Here is a 25444-nt window from a genome sequence, read left to right as displayed (position 1 = left end):
CAATCCCCTTTTTTTCTCCTCGATTGTTGTTCTACACTCAAACCTCCTCCAAGGCCAACCCCACCAAACCCCCATGCAACAAACCCCCCCTCCCCATCTCGACCACCTCACCCAACAACACCTCCACCTCCTCCCCCTCATCAACAGCCAGCACCCCCCTCGCAGAGATCAAAACCCGAGCCACAACAGCAAAAACCTTTTGATCGCTCGTCCACCCCAACGGTCCATCCTCTCTTTTTTCCTTCATCACCTTCACCACCGCCTTCAGCCCCTGCACAGTCCACTCCTTCCACTCTTTCAAAACCCTCTCCCCATTTTTGTTAGCCTCAATAGCACCCACCAACCCCCTCCTCCACTCCCTCGCCTCTCTAACCTCGTCAACAAACAAATTCTGCTCCTCTGCTGCGAATAACGCGTCGTCAAAGTCGAGCGCCTTGCCGAGTTTTGTTTCCGCTGGGAGGTTACCAGAGGTTAAATGGGAGATGGCAAGGGAAAAAAACTCTGGAGTGGGGAGGTGAGAAGGGAGGAGGGAGGTAACAAGGGTTTTGGACGAAATGTTTGCTGTTGCCGGTTGGGCCGTGAGACTGGACACCGCGAGCGCGGCAACCTCGCGGATTTCGTCGTCGTCGTCTGTTAGGGCTGTGTAAAGGGCTGAAAAGGCCGGCAGGTACGCGGTTCGGAAAAGGGGGGCGGGGATGAGGGAAAAAAAGGTGTGCAGAGAGAAAGCGGCGGCGTGGCGGGTGTCGAATGACTTTGGGGCACACAGTTAGTGGGTGATGAGAAAGGGGATAGGGGAAAGGGGACTTACATTGTCGACGTGCAGAGAATCTGAAATCAGAGCACCCCAGTTACGGAGTCTTTGGTCCAAGTCTGGGAGGTTGTCTCTGTGGCAAGAGGCGAGAATGGCCATTATTATGCCGCTTGTTTCGGTGATGGCCCAAGATAGCTCTGGATTGATGGACCACTTTGTGAGGTCTGACCAGAGGGTGTCGAGCTGGGACAGGGAGGGCAATTCGGAAGTATGACCGTTGGAGAGCATGGCCGACATCAGCGCCCCGAGGTTGGCGAGTGACACCGCGCGGACCTCAGGGGCAGGTGAAGTGCTGCAGACCTCAACACACAACTGGCAAATCTCTGACCGGACCCTGGAGTTGTCATCCAGCGCCTGCGAGAAGGCAGCTGGAATGGCTTCGAGCATTCGGCTGGCGACGTTGACATCTCTAGCTAGCAGCTCGACAAGGTAGTTGCGGAGGCCGGCAACGTCACCAGACGAAGCTGTTTCGTGGATTAGTCCGAGAGCAATCTCCATCTCCAACAGCGCCGAAGCTGGGCTCCCGGTCTTGGTTGAGATCTGGAGAGTGGAAGCCAGCTTGTCTGTAGTCAGACATTGAAGCTTGATGAGCAGGTTGAGAATCTCAAGATAAGCCGCTTCCACCTCTGGGCAGCGTTCAAAGACCTCGCTTTTGGCAGCAAGAATCTCCACAAGAGACTCTGCCCAAGAATTTTCTGTCTTTAGGTCACTGCCCAAGTCTGACTTGCGTTCAATAACAAATCTCGCTGTGAGAAGAGCGCCATGGAGCCGATTGGACGAAGTGCCGGCTTGCTCAAGAAGCTTGCCAATCTCAGACACCCAATCCTCTCTCAACAAGAAGGAGCAGAGGGTTCTGGCAGCAATCTCACGAACGTGCCAAACCTTGCTGCCAAGATAGTTTTCAATGCGCTTCCGCAGCTCGCCTCTGTGCTCCTCTGGAGGGCCAGCACGACGAATGATGTCAAGGGCGGGGAATACCGCTTCCGCAGCGGCAGAGTTGGCCAGCCCCGCGTCGACATCGTCTGCTTCAAGAAGGCCGAGAATGATATCTGGTAGTTCCGGATACTTGTTGTACGAGATACGAACAGAGTTGCCGTCCCAACCAGATTCAATGATGGCCTTGCTCTCGCCGGTGCCGAGCAGACAATCTATGAGCGCTCTCAGAAGGAGAAGGCCACAGTTGCGGATTGCCCAGCTAACCTCTTGTCAGTTTTGCTATCTTCTTATTCACGGCCTATTTCGACGAACTTACACTTCAGACTTCAGACTGGTTGAAGCAAGATGCAGCGTTCTGGCCAAGTAACCCTCGGCGCGCTTACTGAGAAGCGAACTCCTGAAGATTTCTCTCAGGCAGTTGATGGCGTGAACTTGCGGAAGGTTGGAACCATCAGTCTCAGCTTGCGTTACGGGTTTCTTTCCAATTTGCTCGAGGTTGCCGTAGACCTCGTCGAAAGATGGAGAAGAGGCATTCGCCGACAGAACAGCGGCAATAAGAGATGGAATGCCTGCCGACCGGCGAGTCGTCGATGCTTGGGTCATGATGCACTCTACTGCCCCCTTAAGTAGACAGATCAGCAGCCATTCTTTCGACAGCAAAACTTGATTACATACCTTGTACCAGTCACGAAGAAGATCAGCCTCTTCATCAGCGTTAGGGTACACAGTCTTCAGATTTTGGGTAAGTTGGCAACAGTTCGTAAAAGTGTACGAGACTGTAGAGAAGGCACCACGATGTCTCAGCTGAGCCAGTTGTTCAAAAGTCAGGTTGCCTGTCTTTTTGAACACCTCTAGAGGGGGAAAAGGCACACCGGCCACTGCCTTCAACCGTAAGGTCCCCATGATGAGGCGCAAGAGGTTACTAGCAACGGTTAGCAGGGTTTGCACGCAGGGCAAGATGACCGTACCTAGACTCGTGGACCGCGCGGAAGCTGTAGCTAAGAAGGTCCTTGGTGTCCAGGCCTTCAATGTCTTCCATTTCTTCGGGCAAATGGCCTTCCGGGGAGTCATCACAAAGAACATGTTTGACTGCTAGCCATATCCTTTGCGCTCCACCAAATATCCGCTCTTGAAGTTGGCGGAGGGCTTCTAACTCGGTTTCAGCGTAAGTTTGCTTGGCGAGCACCTTCCAGACATAGCTGAATAGACATGTCAGTACAACGCCCTGGCTTCATCATGTTCGTTGACTTGCCTAATTGCTGCAAAATCGGCATGAACAGGGCTCTCGATTGCCGCATGTCCTAAATCTTGTTCCGCTTTGGAAATCTTGGCTTCAATACCACTGATAATTTCTGCCAGGTGCTGAATCTGCAGCTGTTGGGCATTCAGCCAGCTGCATGAAAGACCCTGAGCCCGAGCGGCTCCATCACCATGGTCAGCTCGCCCAGTTCTGTCAGCCAACGCATTAGCCCGTCCACAGAAGCTCCGAAGGATGTCGAGGAGCGTTTCTGATCTCCGTGATTGGGCCACAGGTCTAGCTATCAGTTCTTGTGGTATCAAACTCAAGAGTGTCGAAGCAGCCTCTCGGACATCGTCGAAGGGATCCAACAGAAGATCGAAAAGAAGACGAGTCCAGGTAGGATCATTAGCGATCAATCGGATCACATCCTCATCAACAGTATCGTCTGTAGCAGCGGCGTGCTTTCCAACTCTGACGGCCAAAAGAGCAGCTTTCACAGCAGTAATATGGCGCTGGTAGGACGCCGTAGGTATCAGCTCGTCTCTGAGAAAGCCTACATACCACTCTAGGAAGTTTTGGTGCGATGTAAGAACGGATTTCGCTTCGGAAGCATCCCTTAGAGCAGCTTCAGGACCCGCCTTCTTCTTCTTCTTCAGAGGGGGCTCGGCATTACCGCCAGCGGCGAGTTGGGATTCCCGGTTTGCAAAATCGGCCAAACTTCGTCGAGCAACGGTGATGATGCTCTTTACACGCTTCAGCAGGTTCTTGGTGAGTCCAAGGACCTCGTTACGGACTTTGGCATCGTAATCCGCGTGAAAGGCGGCCAGGTATGTCCTTAACAGGCTGAAGGCATCCTCTGAAAGAGGCTTGGTGGTGGCCTGAGATGAGACCACCAAGGACAGAGCGCTACATCTCACCGAAATGGTGGGATGGCCAAGCAGTGTCCCCAAAACTTTTGAATCCAATGCAAGGTGTTTTGACTCCTCAGGCTGGCTGGCGGGCTCGTCCACCAGACCAGTCTTCTTGCCCAGCTCCAACGTAGCCAGCTGAAGTAAAATACCCTGATCGGATCCTTGCTGGTTGTTAGAGAGCTGCTGCTTGTTGAAGACATGTAACAGTCTCAAAGCCGCAGCTTTATCGGTCTTGAAGATGGCCACCAGCACATAGTTTTTGATGTCTTCCAAAATCTCTGGATTCTGAACAAGGGCATCTTGTAACCATTGCCGCCATAACTCAACGTCGAACCCTGTGGTGGGATCCAGTGCTGCAGCGCTGTCTAGACCGCGGAAAACATGAACGATGCATTTTCCGGCCAGAGGGCAAACATAGGTAAGTTCCATCCAGGAAAACAGATGGATGACGAATGATTTCCAGAGCTCAAGACTCGGCAGAGAAGCCACTGCTGGCTCTACCTGTTTGTAGGTCAAAGCTATGTCGTCTAATGAGACCACGCGCTTGCTGAGGAGATGCTCAAGACATTGAAGTCCTGATTTTGTCAGTTGCTTGGGATATTTTCGAGTGATGATTTGGACGAGCGTTTCCAGCACGCGTCCCTTGATGGCCCGTCCTGTCTCGGGGCAAGGGTTGTCGGTGCAAGCCGCTACAAGCACATCCAAAATCAGGCGCAGGGCCCTGTGAGGATCGTGTTCGTACCACTCCAAGTAGAAGAGGAAGAGCTCCAAAGTGAGAGCCTCTGTGGTGGACCACTTCTTCAAGGTCTGGTCGCTAGACTTGAAGCATTGCTGAACAAAGCTGCACAGTTTGACGCAGGCGTGACCATTTCCATGATATTGGCGAGCCTGTGAGGCATCCTGGAAGAGTTTCTGGAAAAGGGCCTCGGCCAGCCTGTTGAGGGTGTAATTATTAGTGAAATGAATTGCCTATGTGGGTGAGATGCAGGTACGTGAACATACTGAGGTCTGGTTTCTTCAGGCCGACTCAACAGCCATTTTGAGATGGTGTTTGCATTTTCAAAGATTTCCGGGCCGAGTCCAAAAATGAGTGCATCGATGCTGCCGTCTGAGGTCTGCCCCTCCATGCTTGGCAGGGTTTTGATAAATTTATCAAAGAAGGAGGGGTAGTGAAATATGAAAGCTCAGAGAAGGTGCGATGATGGGGTTCCCAACAAAAGTGGTGAGAATAAAAGACTGTAGAACTGCAAGAGCCTCAAATCGCCGGCATATAGCTCTCTTCTCAATAAGCTCAAATGAGTGTATCCTGGACTTGAATATGCGACAGCCAGAAGACGGAGAAATTTTGGGTGTTGTACGTGGATAGGGTTGTCACGGCTCACCGTGAATTACAAGCACCCTCACCTTGCTCACCTTGGTCTTGGCTGCCGTCATTATGGGAGAGCTAATACACCTTACAACGCTTACAACACTGAGTTGAAGGGGACTCTCCCAGTTTCAAGTTCATATTATCATCTAGTTGACCAGAGGCATAGAAGAACGTAATTCGCTCTACCTACTTCAACATACATATTGTCTTACGTCTTCCAGCGGTAGTTGCGTAGATCTCTACACGGGTGCCAAGCCCGAGCCAGTGCACGGGCCATCCCCATGGCCGGTAAATTTTTTTTGGCTTTGACTGCTTATCGATCGCCGCCGACGTGACCCCCAGACCCGGCAGCTCTCTCCCACTCAGACCTCAGCGCACCAAATCCCGTCTTGCGAACCCGCCGTGTGGACGCCCACCCTGTCGTACAGCACCCGCTCCATCCAATTCGGCTTCTATCTTTGTCACCTCTCGGTCCGGTTTACCCCTCCGCCGCCAAAATGTCTCTCTGGGATACCCTGACGGGCAAGAAGTCCTCGTCACAAACCCCCTCATCGACTGCGCCGCCGCCCACCACACAGTCACCACCCACCAGCACCGGCTATGCCTCCTCCCCAGCTCCCTTCGACCCAACCCAGGCCCAGGGTGTTGAGCAGTTCCTCGGCACCTCTTCTTTCGCCGACCCAACACAACTACATGCCTTCGCTGGCATCGACAAGGACACACTTGACTACCTCAGCCTCGAAGACTCTGCCCTCACAGACCTCCCCGGTGGCCAGTCGGTACTGCCATCCCGCGGCTTCACAGACGATCTCTGCTACGGCACCGGTGTGACCTACCTGGCAGGTCTGACATTAGGAGGTGCTTGGGGTCTGCAAGAAGGATTGAGGAGGTCGGCCGACCAGCCGCCAAAGCTGCGGTTGAACACGGTGCTCAACTCGATCACCAGGAGAGGACCTTTCTTGGGCAACTCGGCGGGTGTGGTGGCTATTGTGTACAACTGCGTCAACTCATACATTGGCTACGTCAGGGGGAAGCACGATGCTGCCAACATGATTCTGGCGGGTGGCATCAGCGGCGCGATTTTCAAGAGCACAAGGGGTCTCCGGCCAATGATGATTTCGGGTGGTCTCGTGGCCTCGGTGGCTGGTCTCTGGGCGGTAAGTCTTCCTTGCGTTCCGATTTCTACCTCAAGAAGGTTGAACTAATTGTGTTGTAGATCACCCGGCGCACATTCTTCCCCACAAGCCAACCGCAACACAAGGAGCTCGAGAACCTTTAAAGCAGGACCATGTTGATCGTGATCGCACTTCCTACGAAAATAAACGAGATGACTCGATGGCATCTACGGGAGCCCTTGTGAGCTTCGCCGACGATAAATCTCTTCTTTGATCGACCCGAGATCGCAGCAGACTTGCCTCGAAACTTGGTGCCCGGCCCACCTCGCGGTTGCTATATGTAAATTCAGCTTACGGAGGGCTCGAGGGTGATGTGTACGAAGATGAATGTGGGAAAAACTCGGCCAGGGGTGGTACCTAGGTGGCGGACGGGTTTATGCATAGCGCAAGGGTATTCTCTCCTCCCAATGGAAATTGTATAATAGCGGTGTTTTGGTGGTCATATAGAATCATTTGTTCCCTCTGGGGTGAAGGGACAGGACGAATTAGTATGTGGCATATTTTGATCAGCTTGGTGGCATTTTGCCGGACTATTTTTGGGTGTTATGGTGCCAGGCAGTTGAAATGTCTACTGTTATATATAGGAGGTCCGGATCGAAAGGGGTTGTCTGATGCCAAGGTGACACAATTCAGGGGTTTTAAGTCCTTCCATCTGGCATCAGGCAGAGATTCATAAAATCCACAGAGCTCATCCTGTGTTGTTCGTTGACCAGAGTCCACTCAAAAGACCTTCTTCCAGCTCTCCTTTGTGAATCTGAATAGCTGTAAAATGGCCCTCTGAACAGCTTGATGACTACACAGTGCTATTGGCGACAACATACGATACTCGCTGGCCGGTGTGACCAAGACCTGACTGCTCCTGTGGTGCCTTCCTTGCTGGCTGATCTCCGCACTGTGCTCTGTCTTGTGATCTGAGGTCGTCCTGAGGATTTGTCTCCTTTCTCTTCTCCGCACCCAAGTAGAGTCTTCAAAATTCACATTTTGATCCAACCCCAACCATCCACTCACTTCGACGACATGTGCCTCCCCTGCTGGCCAATCACCAAGACAACCCACGAACGCGGGAGCAACCAGCGTAGCAATTCCCAACGCTACCGCTGGCACTGGAGCCGCACCAGAAATATGTGGATTCTTCGAGATACGGTACGTACGTGGTGTTGATAAGGGTTAGTTGCTCCCAGCTGGCACCTCCAGGCGGCTGGGAGAGCAAGTTGAGCACTGAAGCCAGTGAGAGAAGATGGCCAGGTTGAACCCACAAGAATTTCCAATGGCTATAGCTCAAGTGAGCTCCTGGAGCAATTGAGGACCCGCTCAAGTGAATGGGCGTGTTGTTGTTGAGGATAAAAAGATCGCCGACTTCTGCGGTCCTGTCGACTGTTGTATCGGCGCAACACCCACACAACCGGCGATCGCCACACATTCCAAAATGCTCACCATAGGAGGCCCCGCCTCTGGGCCGAGCAAGGACAACGACTCTGCCGACCAAATCAAAGAACAGAATGAGCTCCTCGCCGAGCTTTCTGATACCATTGACCACCTAGCTACTGGTTGCGAGATACTGAACCTCAGACTTGAAGGGCTCACCAAGAACCCTGATGCGCTCCCGACCAAGCTTGAACATAAAGTCTTGGGACATGTGGTTCAAGACGCGACGGATGATTTTGAACGGGAGATGGCCATCAGAGATGGGGAGAGCGGGGAGGTGGATCAGAAAATGGAATTATTGGGGGCGGAGATTATCAGCCTCAAACGCAAACCAGATGGGTACGATGAGGGCACAGGTGCGGCCCGGCAGCCTATGGGAGCAGCTCCTTCCCCGGCTGTCGGCTTGATTCCTCATAAAAGGGCTCGCTTCGACCTCGATTTCCCACCCCATCCGCAGGCGAGTCCTTTTACCAGCAAGATGAAGTCGGAACAAGATGACCAGAACGGCAACAATGGCGCCAGGTCGACCACCCCTCTACGCTCAATGCGTGCCTTCCCGGCTGCCCCTCCTGTCCTGAACCCCAATGGGATTCACTTTCAGCCCCAGCTGCCCTCCACCCAGTTTGGACCTATGACCCAGACGTACATCCCTCGTCGGGATCCCCCTAGCATGGCTTATTTCGCTGGCCCGGCTGCTGGTTTTCCTCAGGTAATTGACGCCAGCAGTTTCCGACTTTTTGTTTCAATTCAGTCATCGAACAGGCGACCGAGTGGTCTTTGATGTGCTTTTTCAAGTCACATTTTGTGCGACACTTGTTAATCAAGTTTTTCACAGGTCACCGGTCAAGACACTCCCTTGTGCCAGATGGGTGGTTATGCCCTCCAAGGAGGCTACGTGATGGGTCCTCAGGGACCTGTGGTGTCGTCCCCCGCCGGCGTCACCATGCCCGCCATGCCCGCCATGCTCGGCGCTGGTATGCCTGCCATGGGCATGTTTGGCCCTCAAGGTGGTCCCATTCCGCCCAGCTTCCCCGGCGCCGGCATTGCCTACTCTCGGATGCAGCCTGGCATGAATCCGTTGATGCAGATGCCGAACGGTCACGGCCACCAAGCTTTCCCTGGTAGCCCAACTCCTGGTGCGCAGCCTCCTCACGTCCACTTTGAGCCTGCCTTGGGCATTGGCCTCACTCAGAGCGAGCGATTGGCTGCTGACATTGAGCATGCCAAGCAGGAGGGTTGCTTCGAGCCTCAGGACTTTATGCCGGCCAACAGGGACCCGTACAAGGAGTGGTGGGTGGAGGAGGTGGATGGCCATTGGGGTCTCTACCAGCGTCGTCAGATTGATCGGCTCAAGCACAAGTGGTATGTGAGGGATGGTTGGTTTTATGCCAAGCGTCTTGAGGCTCCTCCTGATGTCTAGAGGTGAGTATACTTTGGTGTTGACTGTGGAGCACGTTGGCTAACGAGCTGGTGTTGTTAGCGATGCTTTTGACGAACACTTTGCTGTCCTTGAGGCAGATCTCTTTTGGCTGCGTTGCCTTTATTTAATCTAGTCAGTTCGATCATTTCCTCTAGATGGTACAGGATTGAGTTCACGTCAGGGTCTCATGGATGGTCATCTTTTATATGGATGGGAATGGTATCATGGGATGGGCATGGGTTCTTTTTCGGTTTGGCGATGGTACTAAAGGGAATGGGCAACAGTTTTTTATCGCTGGCGTTTATGGGATGGTTTCTGCGCTGGTTTTATACTGCTCAATACATTCCTTTGATATTCTTTTTATGCTCCGTGAAGTGCCTGGTGAAGATGTGAAGGTTGAAGGAGGTCAAAAACGGAGCTGTGAGGCTGAAAGCGGGCCGCTACAGAAGGCCAAGGGTCCCTGACAGCACGCCACAGATGTCACATGCAAAGCGAACCCCAGATTTGACCCGGCTTGGCGGGATGTTAACAGTTTTGTTGGGGGAATTGGGGTGAAAGTGTTAGTGCCGGGCACGCCATTGTCCGTTTGCGATGACGAAGGCGGGTTTTACCTCTTGTGCCAAGGCTGAGCTCATCAGCTGTCGATTGAATCGGGGGAAGCAGCTTGGAGAAGCTCGGCAAAAAGGTGTTGGAGGAAGAAGAGGATCCTCCTCCCCGCATCATCATACGATTGCCATGGGCACTGGCTAACGAAACCCGCTTCCCATTTTATTAGTTCACATGTACTGAAACTTGTCATTCATCAACTCTTGCCATTATCTCACAACCCCTATCATCAATTTCATATTCACCAAAAGTCACTAAAGAAAGAAACTTTGGGAAAAATGCTGCTCATAGGCCTCACGGGCTCGATAGCCACAGGTAAATCAACTGTTTCCTCCCTTTTATCGCAGCCACCCTACAACCTCCCAATCATCGACGCCGACCTGATCGCCCGCCAGGTCGTCGAGCCGGGCACGCCGGGTTACAATGCCATTGTGAAGCACTTCCTCCCTAGCACGCCCGACCTACTCGTCCCCGTGTCAGAGGACATGCCGGAGAATGGACCAAACGGAAAAGGCCGCCCGTTGAACCGACCTGCGCTCGGGAAGAGGGTTTTCGGTACTAGTCTGGAGAGGGCGAAGGACAGGGGGGTGCTGAACGGGATTGTGCACCCTGCTGTGAGGAAGGCCATGTTTTGGGCTGTGATGAGGGAGTATGTCAAAGGGAAAAGGGCGGTGGTGTTGGATGTGCCGTTGTTGTTTGAGAGTAAGCTTGATCGGTATGTGGGACGGGTTATGGTTGTTGGGGTGAGGGATGAGGAGGTTCAGATGGAGAGGTTGATGAGGCGGGATGGGCATTTGAGCAGGGAGGATGCGGAGAATCGGGTTAGGAGTCAGGGGGGGGTGATGAAGAAGGTTGAGAGGGCGGCTTTTGGTGGGGGGGTGGTGGTTTGGAATGATGGGGATAAGGACGATCTGAAGAGGGAGTTGAGGAGGGTTATGGAGGAGGTGGAGAGGGGGAGCCCGAGGTGGTGGGGGTGGGTTTTGTGGGTCTGTCCTCCGTTGGCGTTGGTTGTTGGGGGGTGGGGGTTGTGGAGGAATTGGAGGGGGGAGAGGGAGTGGGAGGAGAGGGAGAGGAGGGAGAGGGCTAAGTTGTAGTTGGTGGTGATGAAGATGAGTCGGGACTATGGAACACGGTACATGATGAGAGCTTTGAACTTGTGAGATACATAAGGGTTGATGGGGTTAATGTATTTTCTTTCTTTTCTGCGTCTCTTTGTCTCGAAGGTCTTGTTTGTGTTGGTTACTTGTGGTTGAACGGGGCCTCAAACTGCGTGGTTTGGACGAGGAATGGGAGGCTTCGAGTCAGTGAGAGAGACTCGACGGGAATCTCAATGGCAGATGTCGACTGGCACGGGCCATGGGGCATCTCCATTGAGCCTCAAACTGCAGGGCATCAGTCGACGACATGAGAATTACGGGCAGACCCACGACCTTCTGAGCGACTTCCTCAAACACTCGACTTGCTCCCTTACCTTTCCATCTCAAGTGAATTTCCCGTAACGTGACCCGCCTTTCTTGCAAAAATCTCCCCTTCCACCCCCCACCACCGACTTTGCTGTAATAGCCAATTCTTCCTGCAAATACAAAGCTTCTTCCTACCTTGCGACTACAGTTTTCAGCGCATACTCTCCTTCACAGCAAATTGCTTTCTGCGGCTACTTTCATCTCTGGCTACTCTTCGACACCAGGCCAAGTATTTCCCCTCTCGTCGTTCTATCCTCTTCACTCTGGGCCGTTGGCCCCTCCCCAACTTGTTTCCTTTCCTCCAAACACCCGCTCGGATCGAGAGGCTCCTTCTCGATTCTTTCCTTGTTCTTCGCCGTTCAACACCGCTACCGGTCCGTTTCCGTTTCGTCACTATCACTTCAGGAGATTGATAGTCGTTTTTTGGCTTTTCCTCTTGTCTCCAACATCACTAAAGTCGCACTGCTCGCTGCGGCTCGCTGATCGAAGCCATGCCTCCCAATACCATGATGGAGTGGATTATGGGCCGCAATCTCACTCGCACCGAAAAGGAGAGACTGACAACACCCGAGCCGGAGAGACGGACATCAGAGGAGAAAGAGTACAGAGGCAGAGATTCCAGGCGCCGCGATTCTAGACCCCGGCCCCCCTCTAGGCATCGGTCCCCGTTCCGAGACAGATACTACGATCGACAAGGTTCGACTGCTGCTCAGCCGCCCACCAGTCATCGAGCCAATGAGCACCACGAGCACCGCGAGCATGGCGAGTTCCGTCATCCTCGAGAGCACAAGAGCTGTCACAAAGCAAGAGCCGCCCAAGCTGCCCAAGCCGAGACGGCTTCCGTCGACATCGAGGCTACTGCTGCCGCTGCCGCTGCACTTAAAAAGGCTAGTGTTGCCATTTCCCGAGCTGAGGCTAGAACAATTGCTACGCTTCACGCTGCTCAAGACAGGAAGGTGGCCAAAGAGAAAGCGAAAGAAGAAGAGGCCAAGAGGAAGGCAGAGATCGAGGCGGCCACGACAAAGCGACTTTCCGAGATCTTTTCAGACGTTGACTCAGACGAGGAGGAGCGCGCCATGGCTATAGCGTTGGCAGTTTCCAAGGCTTACAAGCAACAGCAAACAAAGGGCAAACCGAGCGATCCCAAGTCATCTCCGTCAAAGGAGGAGAAGAAGGCTGACTCTGCCAAACCCAAGGAGGTCAAGAAGACTCAAGAGATGGAGAAACCTGTCAACACCACAACCAAGAAGCCGAAATTTCAGGTTGAGGTCTATACGGGCAGCGACGGCGAGGGCGAGACTTTTGTCGCAAAGGTGCCGCTTCAGAGCAGCAAGACGCCGGCCAAGGCTAAGCTGGCCCCTCCCGAGCCTGACGAGAAGGGTGAGTCCAGCAAGACCATGGAGGCGGAGAAGAAGGTCGAGGGCAACAAGAAAGCAGAGGACAAGAAGAAGGCTGATGATAATAAGACCGAGGACAAGTCAAGAGACAACAAGTCGGGCCAGAACAGCACGAAGAAGCAAGACGCGGGCGCTCCTGACGACTTTGTCACCCCCGATCTGGAGCCCCATGCCACATGCGGCTGCGAGAACTGCATTCAGGGTCGGAGACTCCTGGGCCGGGAGTTGAGCAAGCCCCGAACTAGAAAGGAGATAGCGGCGGCGCTGCTTACGGACTGTCTGAAGAAGAAGGGTGGTTCTGCGGGGAATGACAAGGGCAAGAAGGATGGGAAGAAGGACGGAAAGGATGATAAGCAGGATGACAAGAAGGGTGTGAACAAGGATGCCAAGAAGGACGAGAAACAGGAGGGCAAGAAAGACGACAAGAAGGACGAGAAGCAGGAGGGCACGAAGGACGATAAAAAGGGAGACAGGGGCAAGCAGGATAACCCCCAGAACAACAAGAAGGCTGTCGGCGACAGCTCTGGTACCAACCAAAACCAGAACAAGTCTGATCAGCAAAAACCCTACGGTGGCAACCAGTCTTCGAACAACGCCCAGGGATCAGCCACCGTCCAGCATGTCCCCTCTCGCTCAGCCACCGTCCAACCACCGCGCAACGCCTACTACCTAGACGGTCATGTCCAAGTCTTTGACAGCCCAGCTCAGCAGCCCGCTGTGCCTGCGGGCTTTCCGCCGGCTCCTATCCACCCCCAGTTCCAGAACTACGGCTACGCCGGGGATGGTGTTGTGCATCCTGTGACCAACATCATCCACACAGACTGCCCGAATCCCTACTGGTCCCATCAACCTGGCGGTCTTGCGTGGGGAGGCTAGGGTCCTCCGCCGCCTGTGATGCAGCTTCCCGTGCAGCCTGGGGCTTACGGTCCTCACAACTTTACTCCGCAGGGAATGGCTGGGTACCAGCAGTGGCAGCAGATGCCGGGGTCGTGGCAGTTGAACGCTGTGCCTCCGATATGGCCGAATGATTCGGCGTCACAGGGGCAGGGCCAGGGCCGGAGGACACCTAGGGCGCAGCAGGGAACTCCGAATGTGGCTTCTGGCTCTGGCGGCAACAACGGCGGTGGAGGGAACAACGGGGGGGGTAACAACCAGGGCGGAGGTAACAACCAGGGCGGAGGTAACAACCAGGGCGGAGGTAACAACCAGGGCGGAGGCAACAACCAGGGCGGAGGTAACAACCAGGGCGGAGGTAACAACCAGGACGGAGGTAACAACCAGGGTGGAGGTAACAGCAAAGGAGGGAAGAACAAGAAAGGAGGGAAGAAGGGCAAGTCGGCCTCTCCTGCTGTTCAGTTCACCGAGAGCACCAAGGCCGGGTCTGATGATGGCAACAATGACAACAACGGTGGCGGCTGGGGTAACGGAAACGACAATTCCAACGAAAACTTCAATGACAACAGTTGGGGGGGTTGGGGCAACGGAAATGATGACTCTAACGACAACTCCAACGACAACTCCAATGATACCTTCAACAACAACGGCGGCGGCGACAGTTGGGGCAGCGAAAACAACACCTCTGGGGATAACAACGATACCTCCAATGACAATGCGGGTGGCGGTTGGGGTAATGAGCATAACTCCTCTGGGGACAACAACGATACCTCCAACGGCAACAACAACAACGGCGACAACAGCTGGGGCAACGACAACAATAACAATGATACCTCGGCTGAGAACAACAACAATGACGGCGGCAGTTGGGGCAACGATGACAACAACAACTCGGGTGACACCAATGATACCTCCAATGACAACAGCTGGGGCAACGAGAACAACAACAACAACAACAACAACAGCAACACCTGGCCCGACCCCAACCCCCCCTCTAAACCCCCCTCCCCCTTCACCTTCCCCAAACCCGCCTCCCTCACAGGAACCAACACCAGCAAAACTTCCTCCCGCAAAAAACTCACCTTTCAACCTTCAGCCCAAGACCAGTTCGACTCGGACAACGAAAACGTCGATCCGAATCCGTGGGACAAGAAGAAACCAAACAACAGTGCGATGTCCATGCCTGGCTCATGGAACGAGACACCGGGGCCAAACTCCCCTGAGAAAAAGAAGGTGGATAAGGGGAAGGAAAAGGCAGAGGGGGAGTTTAGGACTCCTAGTCCTGTTGGAAAGGAGGATGATGGCGGGGTGAAGTTGGGGAATAAACTTGGGGGTTTTGGGTGGGGGCTGGGCGGGTTGGGGGGATTGGTTGCTGCTGTTGCTAGCAGCGTTACGGGTGGGAACAAGAGTGATGATGGGAAGAAGAAAGCGGGGGGGGATAGAGGGGGGAATGATGGTGGGTGGGATGATGATAAAAAGGAGGAAGAGGAGGAGGAGGAGGAGAAGGAGGAGGGGATTACTGGGTTGGGGGATTGGTAAAGGGGGAAGGTGCGGAGGGAAGGATTATTACATGGGATTTGGGCGGGTGAAGTTGGGATGTGTGTGGATATTCTGTTTGGTTTTTGTTTACATTATCTGGTTTGGTGTTGGGCTATTCAGCGGCCACAATATGACCACAGCAGTTCGACGGTGAGTTTAGGCCTTTACGGATGGTATATGTCTTTGAGTAGAAAGATGGAAAATAAAATATATTTTAGGAATCGTGTATCGTGGCTGTACATTCCCAGCTGTCACGAGCACACTTTCATCTTCAAAGAAGCAACATTCCAAAAGTCAATACAAGATCGAGTAACCCAACCCACCGCCTATCTCACCGGCCTCGGCTTCAAAGAGTGCCAGTACTGAACCGCTGGGCTGAGCCCCCTTTCCCTTGCGTCGGTACGCTAACAGGCAGTGAATGTGGGGCTGTCCCAACCAAGGTGCTGACCACCACCACCAGCATAAGGCAGACCGGTCTAGGTACAACTGCCGAGACAGCATTCCCAAAAAATCTGCCTTTGCTTCCGGGTATACCGACAGGTCCTCCTCTCCGTGTTTGCATGCTGTATGCATAAACTCCCTTGATCGGCTGGTCATGTAGGTAGGTTGGAAGTCGTTGGCTGGGCCTACATGTGAGTTGGCTGCAGTGACGAGGCCTTGCACCTGCTGACCAAAGCGATCTCTGATCGGTGACCATTTGAGAGGGCGCTCGAGGGAGCCCTTATCCCCGACCCTAACCCTCGGGTGTAAGCGTAGCTAGCTAGGCTTCCCCACATTCAGGGGTTGCGTAACTTTGAAAAAAGAGGGAGAGGCAATCCTTGAAGTTTTCCCTTGCGCTACCCTGAGCCAGCTGAAAATAGATGATTTTTTATCTCTCGCTTGAATGATGAATGACACCCTTTTCTCGGATCTCTTCAGATGTGGCGTTAGAGTTGCCGGGTGTACGTGGCGGCCACGTTAAGGTGAGGGTTGTTCGGCAGTCGATCGGTCAGTCGGCTGAGTCGGCTGCCTCCGAGGGTAACGGGGCGGCCCCACATTTCACCTTTTTCAAGGTCGGCTTCGCCTCAGTTGCCCTGGCTTTGAATTGAAGAAAAAAAAACGTTGGGCATCAGGCGGGCAGGCCGGGGTGAGGCTTGTTAGCAGATCGCTGGGCGTGTGTTGTAATACAGGTCGGTTTTGACGTTGATGTTGACTTTGACAGACCCCTGACAAGCTTGATCTTGACAAGCCAGAAGAGTGACGTCAACGGTGCCAAGGCACACCCGGCACGACGGGAGACGGGAGACGGACAAGACAAGGAGGGGCCAATATCCAATATCCGTCAACCCCCCGTTGATGGGGGATTCCTTATTGAGAAATTTCAAGTCGGGGAGTCATGATCACAAGGGACTTGGGTTTGAGGCGATAAACCGGTCTTCTAGCGGTGAAGACGGCGAAGGATCACGGCGAAAGATCACGGCGAAAGATCACGGCGAAAAACAGGGAAGAATGTTTTTTTTTTTGCGGTAAACTCGCCTTCCTCTTCCTCGCCCTCGCCAGCGGGGTTGTCCCATTCCCGAACCCGGTTTCCAAGCTTTGTGACCTTTCTCCTTTCTTGAAAGTCCCTTGCGTCGAATTGTCTTTGTTTCTCGATACCCGCTGGGGCATCATTGGGTCGTGATACCCCACGCAGAGTAAAACTAGGGAGTCCAGAGTCAGGCGTTATCAAGCTGAAGCCATTGGGGATCCGCACTGCGGTCGCGAGCAAGAGACGATCTGCCAGTGGGCAGTGGGCAGTGGGCGTGTTTGGCCGAAACAGGAGGTTCACAGAGATCCAGGAATATTTGCGATCACGGGACACTGGCCTGAAGAAGGAAGCCCGGCCGAAGTCAAGTGACTGTCAGTCACGAGTGTGCGCTGCTGCGCGGCAAGAGACGGCACTTGTTGCCTCACCTCCCGTCACACAAGAGAGGAAAGAGTACGCAAGCCACATGAGCCAAGCCACAATTTGTAGTGACAGTGTGTATAAGTGTAGTTGCGTTGTTGAAAACAGTGGGGCTGCAGAGAGAAAGGGCTGCAGACCCACCGTGCTTCCAAGTTTGGATACGCACAAACCCCTCTCCATGTATTCGTAATTCAGCTGGGCAGGTCTGGGCATTCTCTCACAGACTTCACCTCGCCCTCACAGCAGCAGCTAGCTCCACGTTCAGCTTCCAGCAGCATCAACACCAAGCATCAATATCAGCATCGTCATCATTTCCACCATGATTATCATAACCAAGTATACGGAGATTTGACACCCCAGACAGGAACAGATGCCGGTTCTACAGCAGCCTCGCGCTCACTTCTAATCTGACAGGCTGGATGTCAGGTAGGTGGTTCTAGGCCGCCCCAGGTCTGCAGTAACGTCGCAAAGCGGCACCACCCTTTTTGCCCTCGTTTCGAGTTTTTCACCCAATCGCCTGCCGTATCCTCGGTCTTTCTCCAAGATGGCGGCCGGAGGAGGGCGTCAGGCCGGCAGCCAATGAAGCTCAATAGCAGGGATCCCAACTTACACACCTTTTTGCTCACCTTCTGCGCTAGCATGGTCTGCCATGCCATGCCTGCTCTTGTCATCCATGACACGGGACTGACGAGAGGCTGGCATTCACTGGCGATGCTTCCCCCTCTCCTGCACTCTATATTGCCCGTTTGGGGGTGCCAGTGGGATGCTAGTGGCATGTTGCAACTCGAACATCTCCTTCCGGAACCCACCCCTGGCCGCACAATTCGACAAAGGGACCAGTCGGTGTCGAATATCGCCATCGCAGGACGTGTAGCCGGCTGGCTGGGTCCCATCCTCCTCCTGCGGCATGCCCAGATCGGGACATACTCGTCGAGTGCTGGGCCCAAGAAAGTCGAACGTGTGGCGTCGAGCAAGATTTCCAGCAACAAGACCGGCATGTTCGGGAGGGGTGGGCGGGATCTTTTATTGATGGGCAGACAGTCAGCCACTGAGGGAGTTGAGACAAGAGAAGAACGCCTCCAGCAGCGCGCTTGTGTGTTTCATGTTTCCTTGTGGCCAAGCTGATGTTGATATCTTTTTCGCTTTCGGCCTTCGCTTCTTGCGTGTACTGCGGAAGGACTCCTAATCTTACCGATATGCAGTCATGGGGTTGGAGCCTTGGTTCCAGGGCAGCCTTCAACATGGCTACGCCGTCTCTGTCATCTCATCATGATTTCGGGCTATGGCACCGCTTCATATCACTGGGCAAAGGGAAGATTGAGGTCTATCTTGTGATCACGACGATGGCTTGAAATTTAGACAATCTCGCCATGGCAAATGACGCCTTTGTCTCTTCCCCGCCGCCAACATGCTCCGGCTGCTTTCTTCTCGAACGTTTTTTGGCGGCTTGCAAGGAGGGGGAACCCCATCCCAAGCCATCAAGACCCAGATGGTGTGCGTGATGGACCGCACAATATGGCTCTTGAGGCCTCACCAAGCGAGCTTCATGCATGACTGAAGAAGTGGCCCATCACAAACGGCACCGGCCTTTTCAAGCGACCGTCTGTCCATTCAGCGGCAACACGAACAGTGTTTAATCTAGACCATGCAGTTGCATGGCAGTTTATCTTTCTCAGGACGCCGGTGTCGCTACTAAGGGAGCGGATGGTACCTTGGAGTGACGGTCATTCTGTCAATATCACAACTCACAAGTCACAAGTCAGAAACGACGCTCTTTTACAGAACAAGAGGTGGCTGCAGACTTGGCTACCCCGACCACGGACGTTATCTGAAAGTCCTGGAGCCATTCACACAAGGTATTCAGTTGACGCCTCACTGTTTACCCGAGTTACCAGTTCCGTTTCTGGTGGGATCTCGACGGGCCACTCATATAGATTCTGGGCGGTGGCGGATATCGATATGACTCCTCACGGCTCATGCAACTAAAAATCCCCATGAGAAAAAAAAAGTCCTACGATCGGCCGGGAGCTGTGATACGCGCTCTTCTTGCTGCGGGACGCGTCATTTACTCATCGACTAGCGAAACACGAAAAAGGAGTCATTTCGCTGCATGATTTGACTTGTTGTCAAGAGGCCTGTCATGAGAGAGTCTGAACAGCTTGCTGCCAACCACGCCAGCCAGGAGGAGTCTTCAGCAGGGTGTTAGTCTGGCGACCTTTTCTCTTGGCGGACGTTCAGACTTACAGCCGTGTAATTACGGTACGGTGCTTTGTAACACTACTCCAGATGTGGCGCTGTTCGTAGTGTAGCTGTAAGCTTGCACCGTCCACATCTGCAGCTTTCAGCTCCGGTCGCATGCGACCGACCACAAGCCGGACCAGCCATTCGCTCTCGATGGCCATTGCGCATATGCAAGTGGCAGCATAGCCCACGGACTTTCTTCCCTTTTCTTTCCTCTCTTCTTTCACCTTGGGCCTAAGAGGGAGAGAGAGCAGATGGCGATGGGCCGCGCAAACCCCAGGTGTGGCTGCTGTCCCATCTCTTCCGTCTCCCGTCTTCCATCAAACGTGCCTATCCTATCCTGTCACCAGTCAAGCGGCTGGGATCGGATCAAGTATTCTTGTGCCACGCTGCATATGCTCTGAGAAGAGCGCCATGAAACCTTGGGGTGGTACGAAACAAAAGGTACTTTGGAGATCGTCCCAAGATGGTCATTTTATCTCGACTTATAAGTGTCAAGGGTCTGATATCGTCTGTAGCGTCCGGGAATGCGGCAGCAGTGGTAGTATGAGGAGGTACTTGCCCTCAGTAAAGACGACGCTGACGCGAAGCCGCGGCAAACCCGTCAACCTCACCCCGTTCTTCCTCCAGGCCCAGTCAGCCCAGGCTACCACTGATGATCTGTTTGCCCGCAGATGCTGCTCCTCCACCGACGACGAGGACAGTGGGCAGACAGCAGTCGAGGTGAGGGCGCTGCTGTGAAGCTGCAGGCGGGTCCCAGTCCCGTCCGCTCGCCTGGCCCCATCTGGCCATCGGCGCTGTCGTCCCCTCTCCATCGACCTGCATGTCCTCGGCCACGCCCCCTCTCCTTACCCCCCCACACACACACACACCAGGGACCTCGTCGGTAGGTACCCATTTCGGGACTTGATCTCTTATAACGACGGGCCCTCGCACCCGGACTATACGAGATTCTCACCCTCCTTCTTCCCCCTCACGAGACTTCGTCCACCCTTCTCTTCTTCTCATTTGCGGTTGCTGGCGTGCATGCTAATCCCTTGTCTTGGGACCGCCCGCTCCGTCACCTTTCTCACCTCGTTTCTTATTTACTATTCGTTTCCCTCGCCCTCTTAGTTCCCCGTCCCAAGCCCTTGCCCTGCTCCACCCTTTGTACTCACTCAACCAGGACGCACACCAAAGTACACTCAAACCATGCCACCACAACTACTCCCGGCTTCGGCAGCTGCCTTTGCTCCCCGTGCTTCCTCCGTCAACGTGGTCCTCGGATCCAAGGTAGAGCCGTGGCTCACGCAAACACTCAAGCGCATCAACAGGATCAAGCGCCCACTCAACAGTGTACCTCAGCACCAAAGATGTCTGACCGAGACCCTGTCGTCGCCAAATGCCATCTGGACCCTGGCTTCGCTGATGCTGCCCAAGGCCCCCGAGTCGGAGCTCAGGAAAGACTCCAACCCGCTGATTGAGGCCATCTTCAACTACCAGCTCATCCACCTCGAGGCCTACATTGTGCACGTCGACATGGTATTGAGAAACGAGGTTGCGTACAAGCTGACGCCGGACACCATCGAGTCCCTGATTGAGTACCACAAGGACATCCACTGTGTCAATGCAAAGGCCAACACCTACGACTGGTCCGAGAAGGAAACACAGTGCAAGAAGCTTCACGAGGACTTCATCCAGGCCATCAACAAGTTTGTCTTCCGGACACATGTGTCGGCACTCGAGGGGCTCGAGGAGGATGGTGCTGGAGAGCTGCTCAGTGGGAAGAGTGAAGAGGTGAAGAATGCCGTCATGAACCTGGTCAAGCCTCTGCTTCCGCCGCCGCCCAGGATCGTCGATGTCGTCCGTCAGCCACCGCTCCTGCCCAGCTCGCCTGCAGGTGCGAACATCTGGTCCCAGGCGCCCACCCCGACCACAATGCCAGCCCCCGTCGATTCCTGGAAGATCCTGCCTTCGAGCCCGAGTGTAGCTTCGACTCCGCCCGACTCGACCAGCCCTACCATGTGGGCCACGATTGGCATCAGCGAGTCCTACACGCCATCGCCTCCTCTTGCCTACAGCCAGCCGTACACCACAGCTGGTCTGTTCTACGGCTCGCAGTTGGTCTCGTCGCCCATCCCCCACCTCCCACTGCCCAGCATGCTTGCTCCTCAGTGCGGTGTGACGGTTGGCTACAACTCGTTTGGTTGGGACAGTCGGTACCAGGACTATGCGACGACAATGTGACAACCATCGCCACCTGTATCGGCCGCTAGCTATCCAGTCGTGACGACAGCCTCGTTGTAAGCGCGCCAACCAACGCGCCCATCGGCCACGACCGATAGTCGCGATTTCAGGAGGGTTTGGCATCAAAGCGCAACAACAGAGTTTCCCCTGTCACCACCACACTTTATTGTTCGCAAGCATCAAAGGCATATCGGGGCGTTTCTTTCATCACCTTTTGCATGGGTTCGGAGCTTCCTGGGAACAAATCGTCGACATACCCTTTTCGGCGCATATATATTTGGACGGGGTTTTTTCTTCTTCTTTTTTTTCTGTGTGTGTGTGTTTCTTTTGTTTACAGCGAGCGTTTTTTTGGTCTTTTTTTTTTTTTTTTTTATCTATTTTGGATACCACTGCTTCAACTGCGAGCTCGGTTGTAAGCCTTTTTCTTCTGTTTGGCTTTTGTATCGCATGCACACAACATCAAACCTTACATGGCTGGGTCCTGGGGCTGGATATTTGAGTTTTTATCTGCATATTTATCGGCATATTTTGGAAAGGATGAGATACAGGTGGTCTTGTTTTCTTTTATTGTGTGAAACTTTTTTTTTTCTTTTCGGTGATTCAAATATCAAAGAGGAGACCGCAGCAATGCACCACAACCCAAGTTCGGCACAGACCGAGCTCAAGATCTTTTTCTTTTCTTCTCTCTTTTTTTTCCCTTTCAAAAACTTGGTGGATATGGGGGACGAAATTCAGCACCACTCGACTCGACCTTCCGCCAAAAAAACCAGCACTCGCTTAACGTTCGTTCTTCACTCACCCGACAACACACGACCACCTTGGATACCAAACATTTTAATATTCCTTGTCTCATGGATGAATGTTAATGTTACGGCCTATTTCTTTTTCTTAATGATGGATATATTTATCCCCGACAAGAACCGGCTTTCTTTCTTTTTTTTTTGCGACGTTGCGTACGACCGAGCGACGACGATTACGACGACGACGACGACGAGGTAACGACTTTTCGGCTTGATGCCGGAAACGCTGCAAAAAAAAAAAGAACACTGGATTGTTGTTTGGGAGGTGTATATCCAAAAAACAAAAATCAGCGGAAACATAACATTCATCTAGCCTGGCGCGCGCGACATGAAAATACTCATACGGGATATGTGATTTTCTTGAGCAAAAGGGCGGACACTGGTTGTCGACAAGGAAGTGTTTCCAAGGAGGCTGGGTCGAGCCCGAGGCAAGGAAGGCTTGCCTCGGATATGGAACAAGAGGAATGGACGGGAGTAGGGGGCTGGTTTTGGGGAAGGGGGAGGGGTGTCTGGATTTTGTGAACAGGGCAAAATAAAAAAGGCAACTGGTTTGTCTTTTTTAATTTTTGTCTTTTTTTCTCTTTTCTTTTATCTGCCTTGGGGGGGCTCTCTTTCCCCTTTCTCCGCACCAATCTTGACAGCTTGACTTGGAAAGTGGGTGTTGTTTTTGGCTGTTGGTACTGGAACGAGATTACTGTTGCGCACGTTTTATTTCCCGGCAGAAGGGGAATGGTGATGGGTGCAGTTCAGGTCATGGTTTTCCGGTTTACAACGCAGTCAAAAGACGATAACCGCGCTCCTCGGCTGTCAGAAAGGGTGGTGAAGGTGGGGAATGGGGGGCAGGAACGGGGGTTCGTCTCACTGGTTTGAGATGCTGGAAGGGGAATACGTGGGAAATCCGCAACTGATTTTTTTTTTATTTTTTTTTTTTTGCGGCTGGGAAATTTCCCTCTCTCTGCTCTATAACCCAAGTAGCTTGAGACTACGAGGATTCTACTACACGTCGTAGTTAATAAAAACGAGAAAAACGTTTGCTCCAAACCAATTTTTTTTTTCCCTTTGTTTTGGACTCTTTTGTTGCATGTGGTTGAGGTCTTTTTGTGAATAGTCAACACACACTGAAAAGAAAGTGACGCGAGGTAACGTTTCTGATTCAACAGAAATGACGTTGCAAGCAGGGTGAATGTCCAAAAAGCAGGTGAGATCTTGGTGAGGTTTGAGGTATATTACCCTACATCAACTCTGCAGCAGACTCCGCAGTGGCTAATTTCTTCATGTCCTCATGTCCTCATGTCAGCAAGGCTCGGTAGACGCGATTAGGTCTGTACGTGTGCATGTAAGTGAGATTTTTTCTTTCTTGGTAATGAAAGCAGATGTAACCGTTCGTGCTACCTGCCTCAAAGGGCTGGGTTGTAGGTGTACACACGGCAACAAAGACACCGAAGACATGATGATGCCAGGATATCAAAGAGGCTAAGACACGGCCCGGGACCGAAGGGGAGGGGGGGGGGGGGGGGGTGAGGATGGGAACTTTTTGTTCGGGGCACATGTATTTGGGGGGCTCTCAAATTGAGGTAGTGTAGAGGGTGAAGTTTGTATGATGGGGGGTTATTTGAGGTCATGGTTTAGGGCCAGGGGTTATGGTCAACGGGCTGGTCTACGTGGTCGGGCATTGGGCCCCGCGAGCGTGGATGAAGGGGTGAAAGAAAAAATATGAACCGGGGGGTGAAGATGTTAGGTTGGGGGTGAGAGAGTGAGGACTGGTTGTGGCGCTCGTTTGGTAGTATGTGTAGTGGAGAGGAATACCAGGTAGGTAGCATACCTACCTGGTGTGTAGTTTGCGTGGGGATGGTTTCGGGATTTCGGGACGGGCTGATGGACAGATGTGGGCTTAGGTAGTTGCCTGTCAGTCTAACATAGGTTCAGCTTATGGAGAGGCATATCTACCTAGTGGGAGCAACCCCTCCAAGCTCAGGCCGGGTGAGTACATTGTCTCAGATTTGTGGGTGGAGAGACATATTTTACTCATCCATCCGTCTTGTCCTCATCATAAGGGCCTGTGTGGGGTGTGCAAGAGTCAAAAGATAACACCCATCTTAATCCTACTTACATAACAGTCTCTCTCCCCAGGTAAACCATGGAATTCACCTGGAACCAGGTAAATCCCGTAAGATGGTTCCCTGCCCGTTCGTCTGGGGCGCGGGCCCGTGGGATGGCGTAGTTCCCTCCGCCGCACAGCTGCCGTCTAGTGACACTGCCGCGGGTTTGCATCGGGGGTTTTGCCGTATCTGAGGGCCAGGTTATACCTACCTACTCTAACTGCACCGGTAGTGGCAACCTACCTATCCCAGCTCGGCCAGTCCTCAGAGGCATCAACATGAAGAGCACACACACATTTAGGTAGTCTGGAAGTAAACCCCTGCCCTCTCCGTGTTCTCGTAAGCTTCCAAAGTTCTAACTTGTGCACCCCGATGCAGTACGTACCACTCTTGTGTCTCCTCCCCCCAACCCTGCAGTATCACCGTTGACTGTGTCTAGGGGTCTAGGTGGTTTTCCCCAGAGGCACCAGGTAATTAACGAACCTTTTCCGGGGGTGGACCACCCACCCGCCCGTTTAACCCAGCCGGCCTACGGCATTTTCCCCTCCTCAGCAAAGCGGCTGAGCCTTGACCAACTTTACCTTGCACAACAGTCTGCAGGCTGAGAGGCTGAGCTCGATTGGGTGGATTACGTACCACATCTTTCTTGCGTTCGCTTTCACATGCTCGGTTTTTTGGAGGAACATAGATTAAATGCATGGGAAAATTGGAATGTCGTGGGACATAGATGCGGGCTGCCCGGTGGTGGGATGGATGTGCGGGTGACTGTTGGAAAGCTTACCTACTTGGGCGAGTCAGAAATTTGGAGATGAGGGTGGTGGTGGTGGTGGTGGTGGTGGTGATGGTGGCAGTGTTAGGAAGGGAGAAAGGGAAACCCTAACCCATAGAGTTCGGGATGTTTCATGTTTCTTTGGGCTGAACAAGGGCTGAGAATGGATCGTGATGAAGATGGAGCCTTATTGAGAGTG

General features: G+C 53.2%; 8 protein-coding genes across 8 annotated transcripts; 6 read left to right on the top strand and 2 right to left on the bottom strand.

Annotated features, from left to right (window-relative positions):
* Nucleotides 1-37: 37 nt before the first annotated feature.
* Nucleotides 38-5403, bottom strand: QC761_705330 (uncharacterized protein; the record flags this gene model as incomplete). Its single annotated transcript, XM_062882095.1, has 7 exons — nt 4901-5403; nt 2967-4832; nt 2716-2946; nt 2423-2669; nt 2064-2368; nt 809-2006; nt 38-751 (listed from the first exon to the last, which is right to left on the bottom strand). The coding sequence occupies exons 1-7, from the start codon at nt 5023-5025 to the stop codon at nt 38-40; spliced, it is 4686 nt and encodes a 1561-aa protein (XP_062728100.1). The 5' UTR covers nt 5026-5403.
* Nucleotides 5238-7055, top strand: TIM23 (Mitochondrial import inner membrane translocase subunit tim23). The gene is made up of 2 exons (XM_062882094.1): nt 5238-6424; nt 6484-7055. The coding sequence occupies exons 1-2, from the start codon at nt 5765-5767 to the stop codon at nt 6544-6546; spliced, it is 723 nt and encodes a 240-aa protein (XP_062728099.1). The 5' UTR covers nt 5238-5764; the 3' UTR covers nt 6547-7055.
* Nucleotides 7056-7365: 310 nt separating this feature from the next.
* Nucleotides 7366-9287, top strand: QC761_0105000 (uncharacterized protein; the record flags this gene model as incomplete). Its single annotated transcript, XM_062873162.1, has 3 exons — nt 7366-7585; nt 8031-8576; nt 8703-9287. The coding sequence occupies exons 1-3, from the start codon at nt 7460-7462 to the stop codon at nt 9285-9287; spliced, it is 1257 nt and encodes a 418-aa protein (XP_062728098.1). The 5' UTR covers nt 7366-7459.
* Nucleotides 9288-10171: 884 nt separating this feature from the next.
* CAB5 (Dephospho-CoA kinase cab5) lies at nt 10172-10987 on the top strand (the record flags this gene model as incomplete). The annotated part of the gene is made up of 1 exon (XM_062882093.1): nt 10172-10987. One exon carries the CDS (start codon nt 10172-10174, stop codon nt 10985-10987), a length of 816 nt encoding a protein of 271 aa, XP_062728097.1.
* An 860-nt stretch (nt 10988-11847) lies between these two features.
* Nucleotides 11848-13629, top strand: QC761_705280 (uncharacterized protein; the record flags this gene model as incomplete). The annotated part of the gene is made up of 1 exon (XM_062882092.1): nt 11848-13629. The coding sequence occupies one exon, from the start codon at nt 11848-11850 to the stop codon at nt 13627-13629; it is 1782 nt and encodes a 593-aa protein (XP_062728096.1).
* Nucleotides 13630-15532: 1903 nt separating this feature from the next.
* On the bottom strand, nt 15533-15883 carry QC761_705270 (uncharacterized protein; the record flags this gene model as incomplete). The annotated part of the gene is made up of 1 exon (XM_062882091.1): nt 15533-15883. One exon carries the CDS (start codon nt 15881-15883, stop codon nt 15533-15535), a length of 351 nt encoding a protein of 116 aa, XP_062728095.1.
* A 1881-nt stretch (nt 15884-17764) lies between these two features.
* Nucleotides 17765-18235, top strand: QC761_705260 (uncharacterized protein; the record flags this gene model as incomplete). Its single annotated transcript, XM_062882090.1, has 1 exon — nt 17765-18235. The coding sequence occupies one exon, from the start codon at nt 17765-17767 to the stop codon at nt 18233-18235; it is 471 nt and encodes a 156-aa protein (XP_062728094.1).
* A 2307-nt stretch (nt 18236-20542) lies between these two features.
* On the top strand, nt 20543-21577 carry QC761_705250 (uncharacterized protein; the record flags this gene model as incomplete). The annotated part of the gene is made up of 1 exon (XM_062882089.1): nt 20543-21577. The coding sequence occupies one exon, from the start codon at nt 20543-20545 to the stop codon at nt 21575-21577; it is 1035 nt and encodes a 344-aa protein (XP_062728093.1).
* Nucleotides 21578-25444: the final 3867 nt, after the last annotated feature.

The sequence above is a fragment of the Podospora bellae-mahoneyi genome, chromosome 7, assembly GCF_035222275.1.
Source record: "Podospora bellae-mahoneyi strain CBS 112042 chromosome 7, whole genome shotgun sequence".
Classification (NCBI taxonomy): domain Eukaryota; kingdom Fungi; phylum Ascomycota; class Sordariomycetes; order Sordariales; family Podosporaceae; genus Podospora; species Podospora bellae-mahoneyi.
Note: the sequence above shows the minus strand (reverse complement) of the source record. Positions and strands in the feature narration are given on the sequence as shown.